This window comes from Simochromis diagramma, unplaced genomic scaffold (assembly GCF_900408965.1).
Source record: "Simochromis diagramma unplaced genomic scaffold, fSimDia1.1 OVJJ01000603.1, whole genome shotgun sequence".
NCBI lineage: Eukaryota > Metazoa > Chordata > Actinopteri > Cichliformes > Cichlidae > Simochromis > Simochromis diagramma.
Window position 1 is genome coordinate 22,772,766 of NW_024387414.1, and position 26,921 is coordinate 22,799,686.

The 26,921-nt window shown below is 39.4% G+C and overlaps 1 protein-coding gene across 3 annotated transcripts in view; it reads left to right on the plus strand.

Moving 5' to 3' along the window:
* LOC120721466 (glypican-6-like) overlaps positions 1-26,921 on the plus strand; it is a 144,853-nt gene that overhangs the window by 51,618 nt on the left and 66,314 nt on the right. For all 3 annotated transcript variants that reach the window (XM_040011823.1, XM_040011820.1, XM_040011821.1), the window contains exon 3: positions 18,949-19,340. In XM_040011823.1, coding sequence (XP_039867757.1) covers positions 18,949-19,340 — 392 coding nt within the window. The remainder of the gene's footprint in view (positions 1-18,948; positions 19,341-26,921) is intronic.

Consider the following 26,921-nt stretch of genomic DNA (forward strand, 5'->3'; position numbering starts at 1 on the left):
CAGACTGACACTGACAAAACAGCGCTTTCTTTTTTGCCAAAGTTTAGGCACAGTGAAGAATCGTGCATTCATTATAGAGGTAGAAATGATCCTGTTTGTGAAACTGTGTCTATTTTGGTTTTGTTTGCTGCATATTTCCAGTTTTAAAGCACCTTGTGATTCTTGTCTATGAAACGACTCGTACAGATAAATGTTGATTCCTTACCTTCAAAGGATACAGCCAGCTGTCGCCCTACATGTATGTGGCACACCGAACTGAACGTTACACGAAGCCTCGTACCTTCTGATGACAAAATTTAATCAACCACATTCACAAACTTGGAAATGTTTAGCACTAGTCTACCGTCTTAGGTCGTTAGTATGAGCGCTGTTCTTTTAGACTGTTTTTGTATCTGAGGCATCCTGCTGTGTGATTTCCTGTTTCAGTGATGCATATGTATGATTGTGTGAAGGTGTTTTTTTTCATTGATTTAATAGGAGGTTAAGTTATGTAGGACTGAAGCTTATCAGGAAATAAACAACCCATTTTCATTTTTTTTACACTAACTTTCTCAGATGGTTTATATGCTCACTGACACTGAATCTCAGATTCCATAAAAGCTATTGTGACACAAAAAATGGTGGAATTTTAATTGCTTTTACAGCTACACCCGATAACAGTATGATTTGCCACATCCTTCATAATCTTATCTCAATCTCTGAAGTGTAATGCAATTAGCTGTCACTGATTATTCTCCTCACATTACTAATTTCCATTGCAGTAGAAACTGCTACTTGTTTTGCAATTATAAGGTAAAGCAAGTACCTGACTGAAGCGATTTTACACCCTATTTTGACCATATTGCAAAAGAAGAGCACAGAAATTAATTTATTTGTTTAGTGCTTTTTTTTCATGGCCCAAAAAGACAAAAGCAAACAAGGTGTTAAATGTCATGTGCGTGAACAAGGTGGGCGCTCGGATGCTCGGAATAACCCACTGGTTCCACTGACATTATTAGCTTGAAAAATGAGGGACAATGGAAGAGATGACAGTACTTCAGCTTTCATTAACTAAATCACTTTCCACACAGAGTGCAACAGTGCACAAAGGTAATTAATTTCCTCAAGGGCAATTATTTTAGTACTTTAAGATAATGACAAGAACTCCTCAAAGTTCAATCTAGTAGCTGGTTTTGAAAGAAAATTGTCCTCAAAGGCCCAAACTGGAGTCGGTATAGCACCATCCCAGGTGGTGAAGTTAATACACCATGCAGCATATATTTATTTCAGAGAACTGTATTCAGACTTACAATGAAACACTGCAGCAAGAGCAGTTATTGTTGTAGTATTTTCTGCTTTGTTATTACATATTGACAATCTTGGTTAAAGCACGATGTAAATGGGAAGTGTAGACCTACTGTCACAATACAGCTTTCTTTGTGTTTCAAAAGTGTGCTATTAATATTGTATCTACCATTCTTAACCATGGTTAGATAAATAGACAAAATACTGTGTAGAGTGTGCTGATAGTTTGAAGACGGTTGAAAATACATACTGATAATAATACTGTGTCGATTTTAGTCAACTGATACTTGAGATACTTTATTGTCTTGGCGTATTAAAACACTTGCACACACCCCGTAGTGATTGACATCCAGGCACACATACCAGGGTGATGCCTGGGTGATTATGGCTCTAGTCTTAGAACACAGGCATACATCTCTCCTGCTGTGCAGGAAGGAGTTAGTTGGGATGAGGAAGAACACATTATCAGCGGGTGTGTTCAGGTCGAGCATCAATCACTGTCTATCACTATCAGTTCCTCTCTTTCCTGTTAATAAGCAGAGCTTTCCCTACATGGTGTGCTGTTAGTTTTGCAATTGAAAGTAAAGGGTGGATTCTCTCAAGAGAAAACAGATGTCCTTGTCAGGGAGTTGCAAGGCACAAATATAAGGTACCTCATATTTGCTGCCAAGGGCAGGCATTATCCACTTTTAAGGTAAACTCACTTTTCAGAAGAAATCCTTGTCAACATTTATGAATATAAATGCACATGTTGTAAAATCTATGCCCATCTGATGACTAATAGTAGGAAGCAGACACACAGACACACACTGAAGTTTTTTTCTTCTTTCATATACGAAAAACACATGGGATCACAGCACATAACTAACTAACTAACATAACTAATTATATTGCAGCAATGTTAACAAAGGTGTTTGTAAATCACTTATTTTAAAAACTGAATTTTTAAACAATCTAATAATATTTCATATTATCACTGAATGTAAGAGAAAAGCTAAACCTATGATGCTGCCAGTTGGCCTTGATGTCTGTGGTCCATAGATCACACATCTCCTGTAATTCCCAATGAAAAGCCCGTGTAGCAACCATTCTTTTGCTTCCAGTCCTGTCACACAGGGTGCTGATGGGTGGCAGCAGTGATGGATCAGGGAACAGATTGCCTCTCTCTTTAAAAGAACTTTCATGCTACAAGAAATGAGACTTGCTGGTTTTGACACAGATCAGAGAAAGATTCAGAGTACTATAGACCACGGCCTGCTTACAGCCAACCAAACCATCTTTCATCATTCTGTCTATCATCTTCTCTTCGCATGATTGTTGATAATAACCACTTTCCTGGTATACTGATGCATGCTCAATCCCCCAGGTAAGTAAATCCCACAAGGTTGATTCTGTTCATCTGGACGTAGCGTTTTCAGTGGTAGAAACGTTTTGTCGCTCGTCCAATTGACTTCTTCAGGCTGAAGAATAAACAAATCAACTTTTTGGGAGGTAATTTCCTGGTAATATTTGTCCTACTTTCTTGGTTAACTAGTATCTTTTTGTTTTTCGAAGGCTGAATTGGTCATTTGTTTGCAAATCTTCAGAGATGTTGCTTTTACACAGAACAAAGGAGGAAAACACAAGCCACAGAAACCCAGCTGCATTTGCACTTAGAGAATGAATGTGTCTGCCAAGATTTGTTCCCTTAAAACCTGATAACAACAGACGAAGATTTAATAACAGCAGTTAAATTAGGTATGAATACAGTATGCTGACTTGCCTCGAGCACAAATGGTAATGAATATTGTTTTGATTATACTTGTTAGTAGTCATGTAGATCTTGCGTGGGTCAATATGGTTAAATTTACAAGAGCAGAACATCTTTGATTAAGCAATGGTGTTTAATGAAAGCTCCATCAGGCTTCCTTTTCCCCTTTTTTCTTCTTTCAATTTTATGCCTAAGCCATGCCTTTCAGCTTCAGCCCTCTCGTATAATTTACCACCATCCGTTATTTAAAAGGCAACTCCCTCCTGGTTCATGCCATCATTCAGCATGTCTTAAACAATCATTGCCCTGTCTTACCCACACCGGAGGCTATCACAAATCACTCTTCTCTTTAAATGATTTAGCTGTTCATTTTTTTGTGCCCGCCTGGTGCCTCTTGAGCTGAAGCCGGCATCACACCATATGTTTCTTTGGATCTGGTTTTCGATTTATGAGAACAGCAAATGTGTATAGATTTTTTTTTCTCAAATTCTGCTTATCAATCCTCAATAGTGAAATTTTTACAGTAGTCAGGTGTTTTACTGTAAAAATACCAGCGTAATAATGGAAAACCATTTTTCAGAAAGTGTTTACAGCTGCCAAATAACTGCTGTCCAAACTGCAATAACTACTAATTACAAGCATTCAATTAGTAGCATTTATTATCCTTATAGAAATGCTTGTACTAGTGTCACCCCCATGGTATTATGTACGTTGAATTATTCAAGTAAAAACTGTCTATGTCAAACTCATATACTTTAACATAAGTTACCAAGTACTGAAAGCACTGTACATAGTTTCATTACAACAAGGAAGGTAGAAAAGAAAGAAAGCATTTCGACCATTTGCTGTTAAAAAAAACTGCATAAGTTATTGTTGCACTGCAATAGAATCACCTAATTAAATCCCATTGAAAGCTTTTCACTCAAACACCCAACATACCTCAAGTGAGAGTGAGAAGAAAGCATGGTCGGTGCCCAGTATATCTTACATCTACCAGCATCTACATTTATAATCCTAATTACCGGGCTAAAGCTGCTGATGGCTGAGCGTGGTGGTCAACCCTGCAATTGATCAACAATTCTTTACATGCTCTGCGTCTCCAGTATTAGACTTTTGTAAAACACATATAACAGATCTAACATATCTCAGTAAGTCACCAGATGCACTGAAGCCAAGGCAGAGCAACTGAACAAAATGTAATGGATGCAAATCCTGCAAAGGATGTTGGCAGTGTTACCAACCCACTGATTATTACCCGCCGTCATGGAACTTGCTTAACACACTCGTTATTTCAAACATGTCTGCATTTCAAACAACAACACAAGGCAGTAAAGCTAACACGGTCTTATTTATGCATTTTAGCGATTCATCTTGTGACTGAGATAATACAGTATTCCTTCCTCTGCTGTGGGGACATTACAGTTGTATCCTGGAATATAAATACAAGGTACAAGGCGTCAGGCTTTAATGACAGCAGTTCTTCATGTGAGAAATGACAATGTCTGCGTGTGGCTCTTCCGTGATTATACCAGGGTGTGAATCTTAACGCTTTTCAAGTATGTGTTCTGCCAGTTTTCAGAGAGCATCTTCAAAGAGGAATAATGAGTTGTTATCCATGAATTTTTCAGGTAGACTAACCTAATTTATTATGCTTTGAATTCATGCTTTAGAACTCTATATTTTCCTCTCTTCTATAGGAACTGGCTCCATGCATGTCTACTGAAAGAAAGGCTTTTGTCTAACAGAAGGAACTGGCACAGAAAGTTGCTGGTCTAAAAGTTGGAGCTGGTGCCGTGGAAGGAAATAAAATTAAAAAAAAAACGGAAAGGAAGGAGAAAAGAAATATCCCCATGCATCCCACAAATTCTTCTACTGTGTAATCATACATGAGTTTAATTTTGGATAATTTAGTTTTCAGACCTGTCTAAATAAGGATTTGTTCTCAAAAGCTGTCTCTGCACTGGCACCAGCATGAGCACCAATGCTGAGTTAGGGGAAAAGAGGTGTGATTAAGAGATTCTGGGAGCAGGTCCATAAAAATCAAAAGCCTTAACTGATTTAAATTTGGTCAATCTCTTGTTCAAGGACATCTTCTTGGAAACGGAATGACAGTTTTTAGTCCGGCTGCTACTTTTTAGATCGCTCCTGGGAAGTCCTGACCGTGGGAATTCAGACCACTCTCACTGTGCTCTCAGCGATTTCAACATAAACCTCGAACTTGCACAGAAAGAAAACTTCTCTTTCTAACTGACCCAAATTTTTTGTGGCAGATCATCACTGGTGATGATAACTGGTCTCCAGCTACAACTGTGCAGTTTTCAGCAGTTTTCATCAAAGAGACTACAGTTTCCAATCCTGAAGACAAGAAATTGCTTGTAATTTTATGGCGTGGAGGAGCTCCATCGCCCTTCACAGATGCACAGAGACTTCTAGAAAGAAACGTTAGCTGCAATTGAATGATCAAGACATGCAGAAGATTGTCTTGAAGGGGACAAATTTAAATCAGATGAAGATTTTACTTTTACATGATGGAATTTGTACAGCAGACTGTAATGATCATGTATAGACTAATCTACAATAATATATTTTGATTACTTCAAATAATAGCCGCATTTTCCTCAGATGGTATACAGCATTTGACAAAATATGATTAAAATCCTTCATTAAGATTTACTGGATACACATTATCTTTCAACTAACTTACAAATCTGTAGAAGGAACTGGAATGAATATCCACTCATCCGGTATTTGCAGGGCCAGATGGTACGTTTGGATACCATCAAGTATCTTTTAATACAGCAGATGCTGAATTGTGAAATATCTCTGTTTTGGCTAGCTGGCTGTATGCCATTATGTCTAAAAGCCCATTATCCAAGGCAAATATGTGACCTCCCTCTCTGCTGCTATCAGAGAGCATCAAGTACAGCCAAAGTTGTTTCTTTGATAGCAGAGAACGGGCTTCTTCTCCATTCAATCTGTCAGCTCGCGGCATAAAAGAATTCTATGCTCAACCTTTCTCTCGGAGATTTAAAGCAGAGATTCGCTTAGCTGTCAGAAAACAATTGTTCTTTGTAAAGAGCGGTGGCTGGTGCAACTTTAATTTTAAAGATGTTTTAAATGAGCTGTCACTCGATGATTGATAGATTGGGAGAAACTTGCCTCCAGTTCATCTGTGTCCTACAACAGAGGGCTTTAATTACGAGCCCCTTGTATCGATGCTGTCAGCTCCACTGTGATATGCATCATGTGTGTGAGGAAAATGGATTTTACCACCTGGCTGCCAGCTGCTTGCAGTCTCATTGCACACAATGTCATCGGTTGAAAATGCATTGTCATCATTGCGGAGTGATACTGCCTGGGGATCGAGGCCTTTGATATTCATACATTCACTCACGTGCTCACTTTTATTCATAGTTTAAAGTGAATTTGATTATGATCGATGAACAATCACGCACGAACCGACTTACCATTTGATCAATATCTGCTCTCCGTGTGTCTATTTTTCATACAAACAATGAATTTTAAAGTCCCTGTGCATAAAACTATAATGTTTCAGCATTCAGAAAGTAATTTTGGATACCATTGTGAAATGTGAAACTGTTCCTTTATCTTTACAGTTTGACATTTCTAATATGCCAGGCAGTAAATGCTATTTTTAACTGTTGTAACTTGAGTGTCTAAGGCTTTATGTCTGGGCATGTCCTGTGTGCTGAATCTGTTGTGCCAAATGTACCGATCTCAAATTAGGTCACTGTTTTAGGTTAAAATAAATGAGCGTATTTTAATATTGTTTTGATGATGATAGAAGAAATATTTATTTGAACATGTAAGGTGAATATTGCTCTGCAGCAACAGTGCTGAGGCTCACTGGATATTTTCATGGACACCTAAAGAAACCTCCAAGGTGTAAAATAAGAAAGAAATATTACATAAATATTATATTATAGACTGACATTTCAGTCAGTTGTATCGCAGTATTCAGATGATGGTGAGGTGGATTCGTTTTACTCAACAGAAGCTTGTAGCAGAGCATTTCTTACTATCATTGTGACAGTGAAAAACATGGCATTAGAAATATCAAAGGAAAATAAATAATTTTTTTATTCTAAGAAAAGTGACAGAGTAGAAATGTTTCTTATGTTTCTAAAGAGGGTGTAGCGTGGCACTCCAAAAAACAGTTTCATGAACAACCAGCTCTGGCAGACAAAAAATAAGCACACCACATAAAAAAGATCAATGCTTCAGGTTTGGTAACTGCAAAAAGGAAAAACTGCTTCACAACTGATACAGATTTTGATAAATAAACGCCAGCAAGGCCAGAAGAGACCAATCTCCTACTGGTTTCAGAGGATGAGTGGGATCTCTAAACTACTTCTCAGGATTGGAAACAAGACCAAATAATTTTGGTCAGTCGAATCCTTTTTTTTTTCTTTTTAAGTCCAATTAATAATTAATAGTTTGAGATTTGTGGGTGTGAGAGAAGTATTCAAGGAGATGAAAGGAAAGACGGAATCATGCAGCGTGTTCCAAAAATAAGTGAAATATGGTAGTAAGATCATTCAGGTCTGAGGATGTTTTGCCTACTCTGGAATTGGACATGTGCACCAAATCCATCACACTCTGATCAAGAAGTACCACTTCATTCTTTGGAGACATGCTTCACCCTCAGGTCTCTATCTATCCGGAGAAGTAATAACAGCAATCCTAGCCAGCTGTATGACTGTGTGATATGCATCCTCAATATCACCCGACACTAATTTTTCTTTAAGGTCGCTCCACTCCACTCTGAAATGTGGCTGTGCGTCAGTAGTTACAAAGGACTCAGGATCACACGTTGGTTCATTAGTGGCTGATTTTGGAAATTTAAATCCCCTCCCTCATGGATGTTATTTACAGTGGAGGCGATGTCAGCCTGAAGATGAAAATTGAGTATAATGAGTTGACAATTGTGCCAGATAACATGTAACAATACAGGTAAGTTATTTTTAACAACTTTGTGACAGCTGGCACATTTCTATTATGTATCAGACTGCCATAAGAGTAAAATGAATTTCATGAAGAAATCATACTCCGTATACTTCAACATAAGGACTAATAGTATTTTAAATAAATACATTAAATAGATAGTAAGTAATAACTCAAGTTTTATTTATAGCTTTCCTCAGGAGACGGACTGTGTTAAATGTAGAGTCACCATTAAGACAGAAATAAAGTTAAAGGGCCCAAACTACAAAGTAGAATGTGTACCTGAATGCACCGTGTTAGAAATAAAGCCAGTCACAGAAGGATAGTGTTGCATCCATTCTGCACAGTAAGCAATTCAAAACAGTGTGAAAAATGTTGTCATTAACATTTACTGCAGCCCAGTTTGTTCTGATGTGCGATGTTCGATTCTAATTTTACAGTTAACTCAGTATAATGTGTGGAAACTGGGAACTATAATTAGTACAAAGGTTGGGGAATTAAATGGCCATTTATAGTTGATGATATTTTTGTTAATTTATTCTTTAACTGAGGATTTCTTTTTTCTTTTTAATAGATATCTGTAGAAATACAAAAATAATCAGAGGCAGTAACTTTAAGGGCTGAGCACAGATTACGGTGACACTGTGGAGTGGCACTTTCTGTACTCTTGGACAGCAGTCTGAGTTGTTTTTTGTTTCGTTTTCTTTCTTTTTTTTATTTCCTCTTGAGTCCATCAGTCGGTGAATGGTTTAAGTGCTGAGTGTCACCGCTCCAACCTGAAACAAAGCCAAAGCTAAAAAAAAGAAAGAAAGAAAATGCCCAGTACCAGCTTGGGAAAACAAAGTGGTATCTTCTGCTGTGGCCTTTAACTTTCCTCTGCATTGCTGTTTTGCACGTTGCACTTTGTAAAATCAGGATACCTTTATGTTTGGTTCTCTAAAGTGCTGGTTCACTCCCTCTGTGGTGTACTTTTTGTGAGGCAGCAGTGCTTCTGTTGCTGCTCCTGCTGCTGCTAGATTGTTTAAATATTGACACCCATTATGCTGCCTGGAAGTCAGCATTGTTGAAGCTCCTATTTGTTACTTTCATCAATGCCACCATGGTCCTTTTGGAAATAAATATGGGTGTTCACCACTGACTAATCTGTTGTTTCTCATCTAGTGTCATTAGGATATGTTAATTCATGATAATTAAGGTCCTGTTGTCGTATCACCCTTAAATGAATGATTGGAATTCATCAACATGGACATGAACACAAATTAAAACAGATGTTTCTGAATATTTAATCAGGCGGTATCATGCGCAGGAAATTACATGGATTTTATGAATTAGGTTCTGTTTGTTATGTAGCTTGTTGTTGTCCTAGAATAGTGACAGACCATTCAGTTTTATGAAAACATTGTCTCTTTATGAATGCTCCTGTTATTTTTAGTGTGTGTGTCTTCAAATGTTAAGAGAAACCACAGACGCAACTTTTTAAAAAGGTGCTACAAATATAATAAAGAAGCATTAAAATAGCTTCATTGTCAGTGCCAGTGTAAAGTGACACATTGGAGATAACGGCAGATGAAATACAACCTTTTTCTTCAACCAGGAATATGTGGCACTTCTGTTTCACAGCTGTAAGAGGATCTGCATCATAGAAGCTGCCAAGGTCAGAGGTTTGTTAGGTGCTTGTCCAGCATAATTTACTGGTCAGCTCAGAAGGTGACCACAATATTTTCTGAGCCGTTATTACTGACAGGTCTTAGGACATTTTGATCAAGGAGCGACTCAAATGTTAAAATTGCTTCACTTTCTAAACTGCACACCTTTACATTCGTGCCTACCTGACCCAGTAATTGACCAGACTAGTATGTCTGTGTTGGCTGAAACCCACACTGTGCATGTTTTCCGGGAGAGACTGTGCCCTTTATTGCTGTATTTAAATTATTTTAAGTTACAGCTGCCCATCATGTTGTTGGCAGTTTAAAAAAAAAGTATAGATGGTACTAATAATGATTTGATTAGTTTGTCAACATTTGGATACACTAAAATGTAAATGCTCAACAAAGTTGTCACTGTAAAGTCAGTAGGAACCAATAACTGTAGCATATTTAATTCAAATCCATTAAACAGACTGTCTTCCAGTACTACATTACCCCGGTCTATTGCTTGGTTGAGCATAGTGAGTGCAACTGATTGCATTTATTTTGATGTGAGAAAAATAGAAAGTAAGATGAAAACATTTCTCATCTGAGTTTTGAGTGGAAGAGTTTTGAGTGGATGGGTGGGACAACACATTGGATTTTAATAGTGTGGGCTACAACCTATTTCATGTTTTAAACTTGTAAAAAAAAACATATGTTACATTATTTCCCTTATTCACTAAACATTGTGTTCTGGGGTTTTGAAAATTTGTCTATTTTCTTAACTGCTTCTCTTATTAAGGATTAGGGGCTATGCCAGTTGCTATAGCACTACAGCTAAGGTCATTAGTCTAGTGGATAGCTTGTTAGCCTATTGCAGGGCTAACACAGAGACACAGACAACCACTCATACCTATGGCTGACTTAAAATCACCAGTTATGTCTTTGCACTGCGGGAGGAAGCTGGAGTACCCAGACTAAACCCCCCATTTGCATGCAGAGAACATGCAAACTCAGCTGGTCAGATCTCAGGACCTCGTCGCCGCTAGGCAGCGATGCTAACAGCAGCTCCCCTGTGCCATTCGGTTTTGAAAATCCTCACAAGAAACGAAACAATTCACTGCAATTTGTCACCCGTCTGACACTGAACTCCATTAGTTCAGAGGAATACTAAACAGTGTTTATTTGCGGTTGAAGTAGTTCACTTGAGTCAAGCTGTTGTTGTTTTGGTGCCACAGATGTAAGCACTGTTATTAACTTGGCTAATTTAACGGAAGAACTGTGTAGGCTTGTTTTACTGCTGTTTTCTGCACATGTGTTGCTAGTTTGGGTTATTGTTATTTCCCAGAACAAAGGAGATGTTGAAAAAAGGGCAATACCGAGCAAGTGGAACTTGAGAAATTTATGGCCAATGGGAGGCTCATATACACAGTCTGCATTTGACGAGTCCTATTTGGTAGATAATATGACTTCTTTAAATACTGTGCTGATCAAGAAAAAAAAGCTCCAAGTGATGGATATTTTATGGTGACATAAAATGTTAATTTGTGAGTGAATGAGGTAAAAACATATATTTGTCTGACTTTTACTCATTTTCTAATATGTCCCTTTTTTATAGGGAAGCAGTAAAACACTGAGCATTCTGGTATTATGCAGACAGCTCTGTGTCTCTCTCTGACTGTATTTAAAATGCATTACATTACCAGGCCAGAATATCTAAATTGTAATAATATTTATGCTAAGTTTTGTACTATAACCCTCTGGTCATTCAAGTCTGTTGGACCAGTAATTGAAATTTTGTCTTAATTAAGCATACAAAGAATGAGGAATTTCATTGTTTGAGGCATTTAAGCGACTGAGTTCTCAAACTGTGTGAAGTAAAATTAATGGGCGAGCACACGTTTTCTTTTGTGGATAATGTGTTATTATCAGAGCAACAGAAAGGTCACCTTTATTAATCATAATAATTATTTACAGTAATTAGGCCAGATATCAAAGGAGGACTTCTGCTCTCAGAGAAAATTGATTCTTCACACTCAGAATTGCTTCAAGGGTATGAACACCATGTGCATTTTCTTATTTTGTATGCAAGTCCATCCTCGGTTCTGACTGGCAGTAAACCGGAGCTTCACTTTGTCATAGTTTTTATGCGGCATATTATTTATTGTGTTTTTCCAAGTTAAAAAAAAAAAAAACCAGGAAAGAAAACTTCTGGCTGACAGGATGATTAATAATAATGCTAATGACAACAGTATATGACAGACTTTTTGTGCACTTTGCAGAACTTAAAGTTATTGTATGTTACATAACTAAGATGTTACATAAAAAAATGAATCGAGAAATAGAAAAGGGATATTATTAGATTTATGTGCCTGAAGACTTTAGGAAGGCTGGACTATACTCTAAAAACTTTGCAGATACTCTTTTTATTTCTTTATTTTTCATTTAAAAGTCTTACAAAATTTATCAAGACAGAGAAAGAGCACGAAGATACATTTTAATTGACCGTGTTAAAAGAAATACCGGGTCTCTGGCCGGCTGTAGACTCTTTTTAGCATTAATGATGCAGTCCAACCACAGGCAAAACAGAGACATGAAAAATTAGAAGGGAACTGATATTTTTTACAAATTTCGTCCAAATATTCAGTAGTGTGCAAAAGTCTATAGCCATTCCTCATATTCCATTTCCACATCGCCAGACCTTCTTATATTTTCTTGTAATCCTTTATCACCCTAGTATCGTCCACCAGGCCACTTGGTGCTGTTTTTTAACCCCTGTCTTCCATTTGAATTTTGTCTCTAGCACCAGCGATAATGTGCCTATAGCTGGGTCAGCAGTGCCTGCACAGCACTGACAAACTGATTTAGCTCAACAACTACACAGTGGACTGAATTTGAATTTTGGTATTAATGCTCCGAAAGGGACAAATCAAAAAATTCCCCTAAATTTTGTTTGCTGCAATCCAATGGTCAGAATTATTAACATTACTGTCATTATTATCAATGTCTTAATAGAAAAAAATATTTTAAATTAAATTCAGTTTTATTTCTATAGGATCATATCATAACAGCAGTCGCCTCAACATGCTTTATACTGTAACACAATAATTTTTCATTTGATTAAATGCGGCCATGCTAGTACAACAAACAACTGCAATGCTATTATGGGGGTATGCTATGTTTCATCCATTTTCATTTTACTTCATTATTTTTTAGATGTGCTGAATTTTTTGAGCTAAAAAATAATTCAAAAAGCAGACGCTGTTGTTTTTTTTTCTCATATTATTACTGGAATCGTAACCCTCAAACTCAATTTTAGAGCCTCCATCACTTGAGGAATCTGGATGCTGGATGATTCCTAAATGGTTTGTGTCAGTAAGCATACACCCCTGTATGTTTCCAGCATGTTTGAAATGTTTCCAAGTATTAAGACCATCACGGCTGGGTAGCTGAATGTTATCCAAGGTCAATAACTTTCAATGATAATCCTCTGTCAAATATGTATTTTGGCCAGAGGAGAGCAGTTCACTCTTCATGAGTTGGCAGGCTGCAGCTGCTATGTGAAACTCTCAGTACGGCCAATTTTTCAGGTAGTGGACCCTGAAATCACACAAAAAACAAACAGTTATGCAAACACAAGGGTGGAGTTTATTCTGCGTACTTGTTCTTCAAGTCTTGGACTGACAATACAAAACTTTAAACTGAAAGTAATTTGTTCTTTCAACAATAGTTATTCTAAAATGCAACACATGCCTTTTGAAAGACAAGGTTGCAAAAGTAAAGACAGTCATCTTCTGTAATAATGATTAAAAATAAGACGAAGATATTTAAATAATAGCTTGAACATGGACAGATTTTGGAAATGCACTCGGGCAGTGGGAAGAATACTTTGTCCTCAGTCGAATGGATGTTAAGGAACGTGCTGCACCTCACACACAATAGGCTTAACAAAAAACAACATTCCCATCAAAGAGCTATTGTTACTTGATTTTTGAAAAAGCAAGAAAAATTCTGACGTCCCATTTAATTCTGGTTTTTAGTTCATAAAGGCGTGAATAACAGAAAACCATCCAAACCAGCTGTTCAGTGTCATTTAACAGTATTTTAAATGGGAAATCAATAAATGCAGTCATACAGTATTCCTAGGTTTGGGTGTAGTGAGCTGCATATAATCACAGGAACCCAGAATGTCATTAGCTGGTGCCACTGGCTCTCACCTGCGTATGTAAAACACTGTCAGCGTCATTTACAGTAAGTAGTCTGAGTCCTGAGGGCGTTTTATCGGGTTATCTTATCTAATTATTATCTTTCAGCAGTCACTTTACTTAACCTGACACTTCTGCGCAGAATAGTGTGTAATCTGTTTCTAACCACTCATAGCATTGCCGGGGACCACGTTAGGCCGTGTAGAACTTGATTAAATTTGTGAGTTCAGTTTCTTTAGCAAAATTTATCTTATTCCTTTGGCCATTTATTTCAGGGAATTAACTGCAATGTACTCATCTTTCACTGCCTCACTATTTTTATATTCAAAGTATTCAAAAGGTATGTGGACAATTTTTTATGCAAGGAACGCTGCTGTCTATAGCACTGTCTTAGTCTACCTAAGACCTGTATCACACAGGTTTGTGGCATTTACTATAAATGGGCTCTTTTCACTCATTTCATAATGTCAGAGCTCATCATGTGAAGGTCATGTTGCATTTCTGAAGTAGTTTGCACTTCAGGAGCTCATGTGGTGATGCTGCTCGGGAGGACCCTGTAGTGTCAAGTAGTTTTAAATGAATCCTCGACCAACTAAAAGAATATGCTATTTTTTTTTTTTTTTTTTTTTTTTTTTTGTCCCGTTTGGATCTTTAGCCATCAGAATTGTTGTCTTAAGGCCAAGAAAGATGCCAAGCGGATTTACTTTACCAAGTGGATCATCGTGGCCTTGCCATATTGGTCCGTTTGATTGACCTTTATTATAATTATGTATTTATTTTATTTTATTTTCAGTTGCTACAGACAGGACAGACATGACTGGGGGATAGGACAGGGAGAAAGAATGAAAGAAAGAGAGGGAGAGAAAGAAAAACAGAGGGGAGAAGAGACGGTGAGAAAGGGGGGAAGAAAGAAAGAAAAACAAACAAAACACCTGGATCACCTGTATGGAGAAAAAAAAACAGAAGAGAAAACAAACAAAAAAGAGCAAGATAATAAATACAGCACCATCACAATAAACTAGCTAGCAGTAGATATCAGTAGATACTAAATAATAAACTATATTGTGCAGCACGCAAGATAGACAGCGCACAATGTGCTTTGAGGCAGCAGCCAAGAAAGGTGTAGTCCGCGTCTCTGAACACCCGTGTGTACACCTGTGTGCATACCTGTGTGGATCAGCACGCTTGTATTCCAAAGGTTTCTCCATGTAACGATCTGCTAGGGAGTGTGGGGAGCCATAGCCCCGTCCCCCAGGGCATGAAGCAGGTATGGAGGAGATCCAGGCCCCAGACATCCAGAGGCCCCAGAGTACGAGGACCCAAGGAGGACCACCAAAGGGGGGGAACCGTGCCGCCCTCCTGGGAAGAGCTGAGTAGAGCCCCACATGAGAGGTCACCCAGCAGCTACGGAGCAGAGGCCAGAGGGGTTTGCAGTGGCGTGCCTGCGGGCTCTGCCGGCAGCCAGCTGTGCCAGAGAGGACTGAGCTTCAGGCCCAGAGGCCAGAGGCCTGAGGGCCCCCAAGCCCCCGGAAGGAACCCAGCCGGGCCACAGGCGCCAGGCCCCGCCAATTGGCCACCAGGAGTGAGCCGGTACATACATGAGCGCCCAGCCCCAGTCGACAAGAACCACCAACACACCAACGCCTGAGGGCATCAACCACCGGCAGGGAGTGTGGTGAGGGGAGATAGGCCTCCGTACTTTGGAGGGCCTGAGATGTTCCCAGAGAGGTTGAGTCTAAGACCCAACCTGACATATACACACAGACGAACAGGCGCACGCAGACACAAACGTGCATTCCGGTGCATTCCCACCCCCATATACACAACCAAATACTCGGCACTCACCCAACGTGTAGACAGACACAAATAGACACTGCACAGACAGTCACACTCCCCAAACATACTCTATATCCCAGGTCCAGGTACCCCCGCCCCCAGAGGGGCAGGCACCTAGACCCAGGAGATGTAACCCTTCTCTCTGGGGTGGAGGCAAGCGGACCACCTCCTTATCTGCAGTAGCAGGGAGGCCCCGCATCCCAGACCCCAGTCTGACGCCCAGCACCTCCTCCCAGCCCCCCAGCCCTGACGGCTAACAGAACCGGGGTGAGTGAAGACCCCAAACCTCCCTCCGCCCGCTCATATGTAGTGTTGCTGGTGCTGTTCTAAAGTGCATTTAAAACACAGGAGAGCATGGTTCCTGCTTCCTGCCAGAGAGCAGCATGGCTCCTCCCGAAAACCCTCAGTGTCTATATGCATTTAAAATTGAGGGTAGGGCACCAGCGCCAGAGGTGGGTTGGAATACACCGACCATCCTCTGGATGCTGTAAAACGTGCCCAGCCCCAAGGCCCTATATGTATGTGTTATGTGAGAGTGTGAGTAATGTGGATGTCTAGGTTGCAGAATAAAATTGAGGCACAGGCGGCCAGAATGGGACAGAGGGGGAGTGCCTCCCCTGCACCCTGGTGACATACCTGCACCCCAAGCCCTGCGTGTGTGTGTGGGTGTGGTAGAGCGGGAAGAGGGAGGTAGCTGAGGATGGGGAGGGAAGAAAGGGAGGGGCAAGCGGCCCGCTGTCCCCAGTAGGCACCCCCACACTCTGGAACCCACCAGGGCAAGGGGGCCCTCCGGACCGGGCCCACAGCAGCAGCACCGCCCAGCCCCACAGAGTCCGGGGCAGCCCACCCGACTCCACCGCAGAGAAAACTGCACCCACCCCATCATCCAATCATCTCCCAAACTACACAAGACAATAGACGCCCAGGTTGAGTTCATTCTCCACCTCTCCTAAATCTCTCCCCCCACCTGCAGAGTGAGCTCCTGTAGAGAGGAGACCACCTGCAAAGATATAACAGCCTCCCCACCAGTAAGAGAGCCCCCTAGTTGGGCCGATGCGCCAGAGGTCCCCTGCACTGGGGCTGAGTCCCCCTGCACCCACCCGCCCACACCCCCGGCGACACAACAACCAAGACCCAAGCCCCAAGGCCCAGCCAGCACCCCAGACCGGGGACGGAGCACCCCCAGACCCCTAAGCCTGTCCCGGACCCACCCAGGGGCAGCCAGGCTACCAGGCCAGTAACCGACGTCCGCCAGCACAGACCCTCCCCCATCTCAGAATATGCTATTTATGCTCAAACTACCCTCTATCATATATTTCGAAATACTTCAGAATATATTAAGTGTAAATCATTTTAGGTTAAATATCCACATGTTGGGCTGCAAATGCGCATGAGTTTCCACATTTACTGCTCAGTGTGTGAGCAATTTAAATGGTACGGATACAATAGCACACGCAATACACAAGGGCTTATGTGTCCTTGATTCAGATCTAATTGGAAAAATGGAGTGGAAAAGGCCCTGCAGGCTGCTAATATTTAAACAAATGTTGGTGTAGTGGCAGGTCATTTAGCTGCAAAGAAACTAGAATGAGTCACTAGGGATTAGACTGATGGCAATTTCAGGTATGTGGACACGTCGTACCGTTTGCACACACACAAAAAAATTCAAGAAATACAAAGTTGGTCATATGGCATATGTCAGCTGTAAGTGTTGCAGTTGACATATGGTGACACTGGTGCAGATATGTGGATTGTTCAGATATCATGGCCAGGAGCTTATTTAAACATTACTTTTATACATGAAGAGCTTAAATATGTATACTGACTCTTGTGATGCACTCAGTAAAGAATGATTCCAATATGTGGGGCATGATGGTCATTTTATTGTTAATCTTGTAAAATGAAACAACTGTATTCTAACGTATAGTAGATATAATATTTTTAAGAGTTCACATGATTTTTGAATTTGTTGTTTTCTTAATAATTCATAGCTAAACCCTGCTTGGCTACATGAGAACCAATTCATCATACCTTATGGGTTGTCATATTATCAAAGTAGAAACTATCATTAGAACAACACGTGCCCACCATGTAAGGTTACGACTGCTATCATTAACAATGCAAAGAAATGTCAGCCACCCAGAATACCAACCAGAAGAAGAGGCCCTCCGATGGTTTATTAGCAAGCATGACACGTAAAATGTCTGCAGTGTTTGTTTGCAAAGAAGAGTGGAGGAATATTTGACATTTGTGCTTGGAGCGACGTGTTATAATCTTCCCAACATTTACGCCTATGCACTCAGGAACATGGGATCCTATTAGCTCGGCTTCAGTGAGACTCCCCAGCTAATTCTGCTTTTTTCTCTCTCTCTCTGTTTTTCTCTTTGTTGGCTGAGTTAGTACTCCAGAGATCAGGTGCTCACATGGAAGAAAGGCACTTAGACAGATGACAAAGAAACAATAATATAATTGCTTTGAATGTTAAATCTGAATTGCAAAATTTCACTCGTGAATTTCGATGTTCTTTGTGTTAACACTGATTTTTAAGCAACCTGACTCAATAACAGGCCGCTGCATGCGCATGAAGTGCTCAGTAATTACAGAATGTTTGTGAAATGCAAGAATTCATGTTACAAGGTAATTAGCGTAAAGGTTTATTATAAAATGACATAACGTTACATAATGTACGGCGTATATACTAACTCTGTGACAATTATACTGATTAAAAAAAGGTCGTTACAGTAAAATGTTGGCACACACTATTCAGATAATTCAAAAGGAATAAAGGCTCTGTAACACAATATTCAATTATAGGCCCATAGGCCAGCTGCCTCAATGGACAAATAAATTGTTTCAGTGAGAAACTAATGCGTCTGAGAATAATGGTGGGTGCCCAGGATGATAATGTATACTAGTGTCTGTGTCTAAAACTTATGAATATTTTGTTACAGTATGCAATCAGAAACTTTACATTAATCATTCATAGTCCTTGTGGCCCATTATTTCTGCTATTAAATTATTAATGCCTTGAGCTGACTTTCTTCACATAATCAAGTACCTATTGTTGGCTGCTATACATTGCCCCTGTATATGCAGACAGGGCCATAAAATAAGCCACTGAATTACCATAGATACAACAGGCATACTTCGATAGATGTTCTCATCCCTTTGTTTGGTTTACGCTGCGGGAAAGAAGATGGTAAATATCATGTGGTGACCCAGCTTTGTGTCTTTTCTATCCCCTTTTCTCTCCCATCTCCCAAAACATCCATAAATATAGAGTTTTTCTTGGAACTGCTGGACAATTCTGAGAAGTCACTCAACAGTATGTTCACACGGACATACGGGAAGCTGTATATGCAGAACTCTGAAGTATTCCAGGACCTGTTCACTGAGCTAAAGCGCTACTACACGGGGGGCAACGTCAACTTGGAAGAGATGTTAAATGACTTCTGGTCCAGGCTGCTAGAACGCATGTTCCAGTTACTTAACTCCCAGTACCACTTTACAGATGACTACCTGGAGTGCGTCAGTAAATACACAGATCAGCTAAAGCCTTTTGGAGACATTCCCAGAAAACTTAAGGCCCAGGTCACCAGAGCGTTCATCGCTGCAAGGACGTTCGTCCAGGGGCTAATGGTGGGCCGGGAAGTTGCCAACAGGGTCGCTAAGGTGAGTTTAATTTTTTTTTCTCATGGCTGCTTTGAGTGTGATGTTGCTTTGTGACTGTTTAGCACTGCTGGCTTTAGCTTTAATGCAATAAACATTACAACATATCCTTTAACATGACAACTTTCTGTGGATATGTTTGATCCCCAGGTCGTTGCATGAGATTTAAATGCTTTGCAGCTGTTTAAGACATAGACTTTATTTAATCCCACACTGGGGAAATTCACTTGTTACAGCAGCACAGGGGACACAAGGAAAAAGGGGATTATACATATATTAGAAAAACAATAAAAAACAGAAAAAAAAGTGTACAAAAAAAGCCAAAATACATGTACAGATGGTTACTATGGTTTTGTCATTATGCATCTTAAACAATTGCAAATGAATAATAGTTCATGCACAGACCGGATGTGGAGGGCAGTTTGAGACATTTTTCATAGATATATGTGGTGATGCAGACGGTTTGATATGCATTCATTATTTTACTCCTTCACAAAGAGCAAAGCTTTGCAAAAGGGAAAAGATTAAAGCACAGGTCAGCTGAGATTTCATGTTGGAATTGTGTTTGCATTGTTCGTCTTTGCAGTTTGTATTTTGTCATGTTTTTTTGTTTGTTTGTTTGTTTTTCAATGTGCATAAGTAAAAATTTGCTTCATTTCAATGTGACAGTTTATTTAAAACTGATTAGTGTTTCGTCTGAAATCTTAGTAGATTGGATTGTAAAATAAGTATATTTAAGACTGTTATCAAATCCTGAAGATTTCAAATGTTTTTTTTCAAAGGCTTAGAGGATAAGTTTTCTAATTCCACGGTTAACACAGAAAGTTATGCAACAGTTTTTAGTGGACATCAAAACTATGAGATATGATATAACCGCAGCTGTTTGCAGATGGCGCGATTCAAACACCGGTATTAATGATCCGACTTGAGTTATTTACATTTGGATTCCATCATTCAGTTTAAAGGAGAGTGGGCTTCTGAAAACTGTGGAAATAGATGTGGAAGGTGGGGGCTGAGAGAGCTTAATTAAACAGTTTCATTTTGAAGCCAGTTTCTTCTAGTTATAGTCATCATCAGCTTTTGATTCTGTTGGTTTACAATTTATAAAACACAAAAAAACGCATTCTGGATGATTTGTGAGCATGAGATTAAAAGGCACGCTCTAAAGAAAATACTTTTTATATACTCTAAACACGTAACACCTTTAAGGCTTACTGAAACAGATTTATCCTTAAAATAGAAACTAAATGAGCTATTTTGCAGAGACCTTAAAAGATTTAATTAAATGACTGAGAAATCATAACAATAATTTTAGTCTGGAAAGTGCTCGCCCTTCCAAAAGTAATATTCTTCACCTGCTTTTAGACACAAATCATATCAAACTAGATGCTCATAAGTTCAAACATTAAGTTTTAAAAATGTCTTCAGAGTTCAGCAGCGATCCGATTCGTTGCAGTTTCCTTTTTAGCTTAAAGCTTGCCGTCCCTTTCAATTCGACAAGGGAGAGAAACTGTAAGAAGAGCAAAGAAGAAGAAAGTGGATGCAAGAGTGGCAGGGCAAAAAAAAGAAATGATCTGTGCAGTTCACTTTTATGTTGGAGGCTTAACTCCCTGTGTAAAGTTGAGACAGATCATAGAGTGTGAACACAAGTGAATGCATTAAATTTATATTAGAACTTTGGTCTGTGACTGCATAAAAAGTAATGTTTAGACAAAAGCCTACACAGTCAACCTTCACCTATGGTAATATTTCACCTAAGTTATCTGTTTCACTGTGAAGAGCAATTTTTAGGGTATTTAGTTGCATCTTTTTCATAACTTCGATGACACTCAGACCTACTGCTGCAAAAAATGACAGGGAAATTAGTGCACTAATGTTTCTTAAGTACAGTGAATACTCGAAATGCTGATGCTTTTCAGAAATACAATGTGAACAGCAAGCTAGAATACAGTAGGGTATTTTTCTTTGGCAGTTAAGCGAAGCTGGAGTTTGACTTTCTTTGCATAAGTGAAATCATGTTGCTTCAAGTCCCACAACATCATTTCAGTCATCTCACAAAAACTAGGACTAATATATTGTAAGATTTATTCAAATCCTTACTTTAGATAATTACAGCACAGTACTGTAATGTTCTTTAAAATAATTTTTAGAAGTGTTGTAGTCGATGCACTGCAGAGTTTCATGCTGACAAATAGAGCTGCCAGCAGTTCACTGTAATTCAGCAGAAAGATTTGTTACAGTGTACACCGTATTACGACTTAAGAAGTCACATCATACTTAACCACAAGAAATGGTTACATTGAAACTCACTGTCTAATTTCTTCATATTTTTTCATTAGATCAAAAACCAAATCATCCCTTAATTTATATTTTATCTTTGAACTTCTACCATCAGTGTGATGTATAATCAGTCTCCCCCAGTGCCCCACCCTATACTTGCACTATTTCACCGGATTGTGAATTTTCCACCTCAGTGTTATGTACATATTAAAGTGCTATGTCATATTCTGCTGCTGTGTATAATCCCTAAAGAGCTGGTCATTTTTAATGCTCATAATGTCTTTTAGCTTACTACTGAGCTAGTCACCATTCCCTTAGTGGCATAGCCATTTCAGAGGAAGAGTTAAAATGAGCACGTCTATACATCTGTCCTAGGCCCAAATGGCACCGCCACTCTGGATCAAATCCCATATTCCCTTCTTCCTCATCAATTATGAAGCGGCGCCTGGAAACACTGTGGCATTGCTGAAGGCTGTCAGGCCGGTGAACAACCGAAGAAGTCGAGGTGAAAAGTTGTTTGACATGACAAATCACCTTGACCTGAGATTCACCCTCAGTGCCATGCTGTTTTCAGTGGCACTGCACACATGCATCTCCTTACCGCACACTGTTAGAGTAAATAGCAATGTAAAACTTCTTGGGTTTAAGCACACTATTGCATCCCGTTCAATTGTAGATCCACAAGGATCCGAGACTTTTTATATGCTTTATGGCAGAATGCAGTTTTGTTTTTTGAGTTACTACTGCAATTACTACAGCTTCATAAATCAGTGTTTGGTCATTTGGCAGTGTGTTTTATTAGCAGACCATTTGCGAACAAATAGTGTTGAAAAATACCTCAGAGCTAGACTGCAGTGACAAACATACCATCTGTCACGAAGGTAGAATTCTGTGCTCTGATTCTGCTGTAAGTTTACTTAAAAGTATTCTGAGGAGAAGCAAAAGTCAGCATTACTTTACAGTAAATGCTTTTTTTACAGAACAAACAATAAATCGGTGCATATGTAGGTATAAAGATAGTTTAGTGAAATGATAATTTATAAACTTTTTATTGTCCCTGATGGATTGGCAGCATCGAGATTGAGCTCGATTTCATCATTCTAGCTTGTCCAGTTGACAAAAGAGTCTCACTACAAACTCTATTTACAGGCAGTCTTAGACGATGGAGTCTTTTCACTTGCCATTGATTTTTTTTCTTTGTTTTTCCACACATGTGCTTTACAGGTTGCTAGAGAAAGATCATTAGACCAATAGGTTTGTCAGGGACATTGCAAACAAATGGCGAAATAAATCGTCTGTTGCTACAGGTTTTGAGTCTCATTTATATGTAAAGTGCCGCACACTGCAAATGATGCTTAGTGGGTAACTCTAACAACACTGGGGCTTAAATTCAAATATACAAACTGATCATTAAATGTTTAAAACTCGAGGTTGTAGAATGGAAAAACACACTTTGTCCATGTGATGCCTGCCTTCAACCAGCTGTCTGTTTAATTTTCCATGTTACTTTGCATCTGGATTATGCTCCAATACGATGAGCTGTAAATATTTACAGCTAACACACAATGCTGTATAGTGTAAAGTCAGAGCAGGAGAGATATCACGCCATAAAATGAGATTGCACTAGACTTGCACTGAACAGTTTCCTGGACCTCGATCCTGGATTAAGAGCAGAATCCCTTTGGATTACAGTTTATGATGACCATTAGGAGTTTTATCCTTGCGGTACTTAAAACACAGTCCAACTACATTAAGACCTACTCAAAGAAGATTGTAGGGATTTGGAATTTTTGAACGGTTTAAAGTTCAGGCATTTAAAGCACTTATCACTCACTCTGCATACGCATGGGAAGCCGGCCTAGTCCGCGGTGCACTTTTGCTCACGATGATGGAAGGAAGTAGGGTATTTTGTAGAGAGGGATTTGTTTTCCCTGATGGCTTATACTGCCACGGTGATCTCATTATACACTCATTTCCGACCACGAACTGTCAGATAATTTCACATTAAGCTCCGAGGCAGTTTCTAATCTTTACACAACATTTACCTTAGATTAATCCTCTGCCAGATTTCTTTGCTGACACGTGAGAAATATCATCATCAGTTCCATGTGCTTTCCATACGTGCTCATGTTTTGTTTTTCTGCTTTTTGAACTCGCTGCCCTACATTACTTTTAACGAATGCATTCAACATTCAGCAAAAAAAAGACAGAAACACAAGCGCATATGAATATGTGCTTGTTTGAATTTAAACAGTCCTACTAATCAGATAGCATTTTCATTCACTTACAGAAAATGATGCCAGTCATTTTACATGTTTTCACTTTTGTTGTTCTAATCGCAGTTAGCACATTCATTTAGCTGTTGTGCAAATCACTGCCGTGTCTAAAATATGCACCAGCTGTACTTCTATACATACTAGTGGTTAGCAAAGTTGTGTTAACAGAGTTAGTTCTAAGAAAAAAAGGTCAAGTACAGTACTGTCATTTAATCTGCACACAGACAAATGGATATGTTTCTTTTTATAATGTACTACATTATAAAGCCCTGAGATTTGTTTTTCTTTTCTGTCTGATGCCTGTATAATGTGTGTGATATATATTGGCCAAACAGGCCACTTTTAGAACTAAACCATTTTCACACCATGAATACTAACTTTTGAGTATAAACTTAATGTCTACTTTATTAGTTAAGCCTTACTTGGAGAAATGCCTTAATTCTTCATGTCATAGGTTCAACACAATGCTGGAAACATTCATCAGTGATTTTGGTCCATGTCATACTGACATGATAGCATAACACAGTTCCTGCAGATTGGTCGGCTGCACAGCTATGATGCAAATTTCCTGTTCCACCACATCCCAAAGGTGCTCTATTGGATTGAGATCTGGTGACTGCCGAGGTCATTTGAGCACAGTGAACTCATTGGGTTATGTTCAAGAAACCAGTTTGAGGCAATTTGAGCTTTGTGACGTGGTGTGTTATCCTGCTGGAAGCAGCCATCAGAAGATAGTACACTACAATCATAAAGGGATGGATACGGTCACCAAGAATATGCACGTAGGCTGTGGTGTTTGAATTAAATTTGGACAAAGTGCTCCAAGAAAATATCCCACAAGCCATCACACCACTACAGCCACCAACACCACTGCCCTAAACTGTTGATACAAAGTATTATGATCCTAAGCTATCGTGCTTTTTAATCCAAATTCTGACCCTACCAGCAAGATGTCACAGGACAAAATGAGACTCATCAGTGGAGACCAATTTTTATGATCCTATTTTGGTCCATGTGAATTGCAGGCTCAACTTCCAATTCTCAGCTAACAAGCATGACTGCTGTGGTCTTCTGCTGCCCATCTGCTTCAGCATGTAACATGTTGTGCATTCAGACATGCTTTTCTGCATACCCTCATTTTAATGAGTGGTTATTTTAGTTACTTTTGCCTTCCTATCAGCTCAAAGCAGTGTGGCCATTTTCTTCTAACCTCTGACATCAGCAAAGCATTTTCACCCAGGTAACTGCCGTTCATTAGATTGTCTCTTTTTGGACCAGCCTCTGTAAACACTAGAGATGGTGGAGGAAATTCACAGTACATCAGCAGTTTCTGAAATACTCAAACCAGCATGTGTGGGACTGCCAACCATCTCACATTCATAGTCACAAAAATCACCTTCTTCCCTTTTCTGATGCTCAGGCCATTTGAGTACAGTGAACATACATGTTGAAGAAACCAGTTTGAGATGATTTGAACATCAGCTGACATCAGAAGATGGCTGCTTCCACCAGATAGGCGGGATGGACGTGGTCAGCAACAATACTTAGTTGGGCTTTGGTGTTTAATTGGTCATCTTCATCATGTCTATTTTCAAACGAGTTGCTATCATGTGACTGGCTCATCATGTGAAAAAAGTCGCTGGGTTATCTCTTAGTTAGTAGTCTCTTAGTAGTTTGATGATGTTGTTCTGTATATACGCGTGCTATTGGAGTTTGGACCACTTCAGACATGTTTCATCCAACAGGCTGTAGAAGTACAAATAACTTTAATGCTAGTATAATCATTTTTATATTCATCGGCCAAATAGCAATTTCAGGGCAAGCTAGTTCACATTCGAAAGTATATAAAGAGAATTCATTCACACGCATCAAACAAGCTGAAAACAGAAATATAACAATGTTACAAAGTAACTGTTTTGCTGGAACAAAACAGTTACTTTTATTATGTGTATTATATCTAGGACCTTCTGGGAATGTGGTTGGACATTTTTCATTCATTTCTCACATTTGCAGACAAAACAATTAGCCAATTAAGAGAACAAAAACAACTGCCTGATAGAAAACAATAATTACTCCGATTCTTAATTGAAAAGGAAATTGCCATAGACGAAAATAAGTTCATGTAATCACACCTCAAAAGAGATGCACATAATGCGAACTGCAGTATGCTTTGACACTGCAGACAATGCCAGTGGAGCTGGTTGCGTTTTTACAGATTGCGTTAGCAATTAAAGATGTATCACTTCTAGCTGAAGATACAAAATGCCTTAATTTGATTAAGAAAATGTGACTGCGTTCATGTGATTTTGTAGTTCAGCGTCTTTACTTGTAATTAATATGTTGCAAAACCAAACAGTGAACGAGAGCAGTCTGACAGCAGATTCTGCTCAGGGCAGATTAAGTGACCTGCTTCGTGAGCGAGTGTGGTCCGTCCATGTTTCTTAGCCGAGGCCCACACAGATACAGATGCACCAGACGAACTTCCTCTCTCACTCTCTCTCTCTCATGCATGCTCCCTCCTCTCTCGCTCTCTGTCTGTCTCCTTCTCTCTTGCTGGCTCACAGCTCACACAGCTTGCCGGGGATAAGGCCTCAGCCACAGTGCTGTGACGGCAGATGGCAACTGGCTCAAAAGGGTTGGCACGTCATCGGGAAATGTGCTGCACCAAAGATGTCCTTTTTAATTAAAAGATTTTGATCTGTAGTGAACTGCAGAATGTTGGAAAAAAAAAATGAAAGACAGCATGTGGTCTGAAATACAAGAACATTATAAGAACGGATAATAAAGAAATATACTGTATCCTCCTCTCTTCAGTAGTCTGTGCCGTCTTCCATTCAGCATTGAATACTCTGAAGGGCACAGTGAGCCAAGTACAGAGTGGGTGGAAATTTGGAACAAAATACAAAAGGGTGGCAATTTGTCAAAAAAATTTAGAAAAATGATCCATCAAGTTTTAACATGTCCTATAAAATACCTCTTATCCACCTCTCATCAACTTGTGAAAATATGTCATCCGACTGGAGCAGCC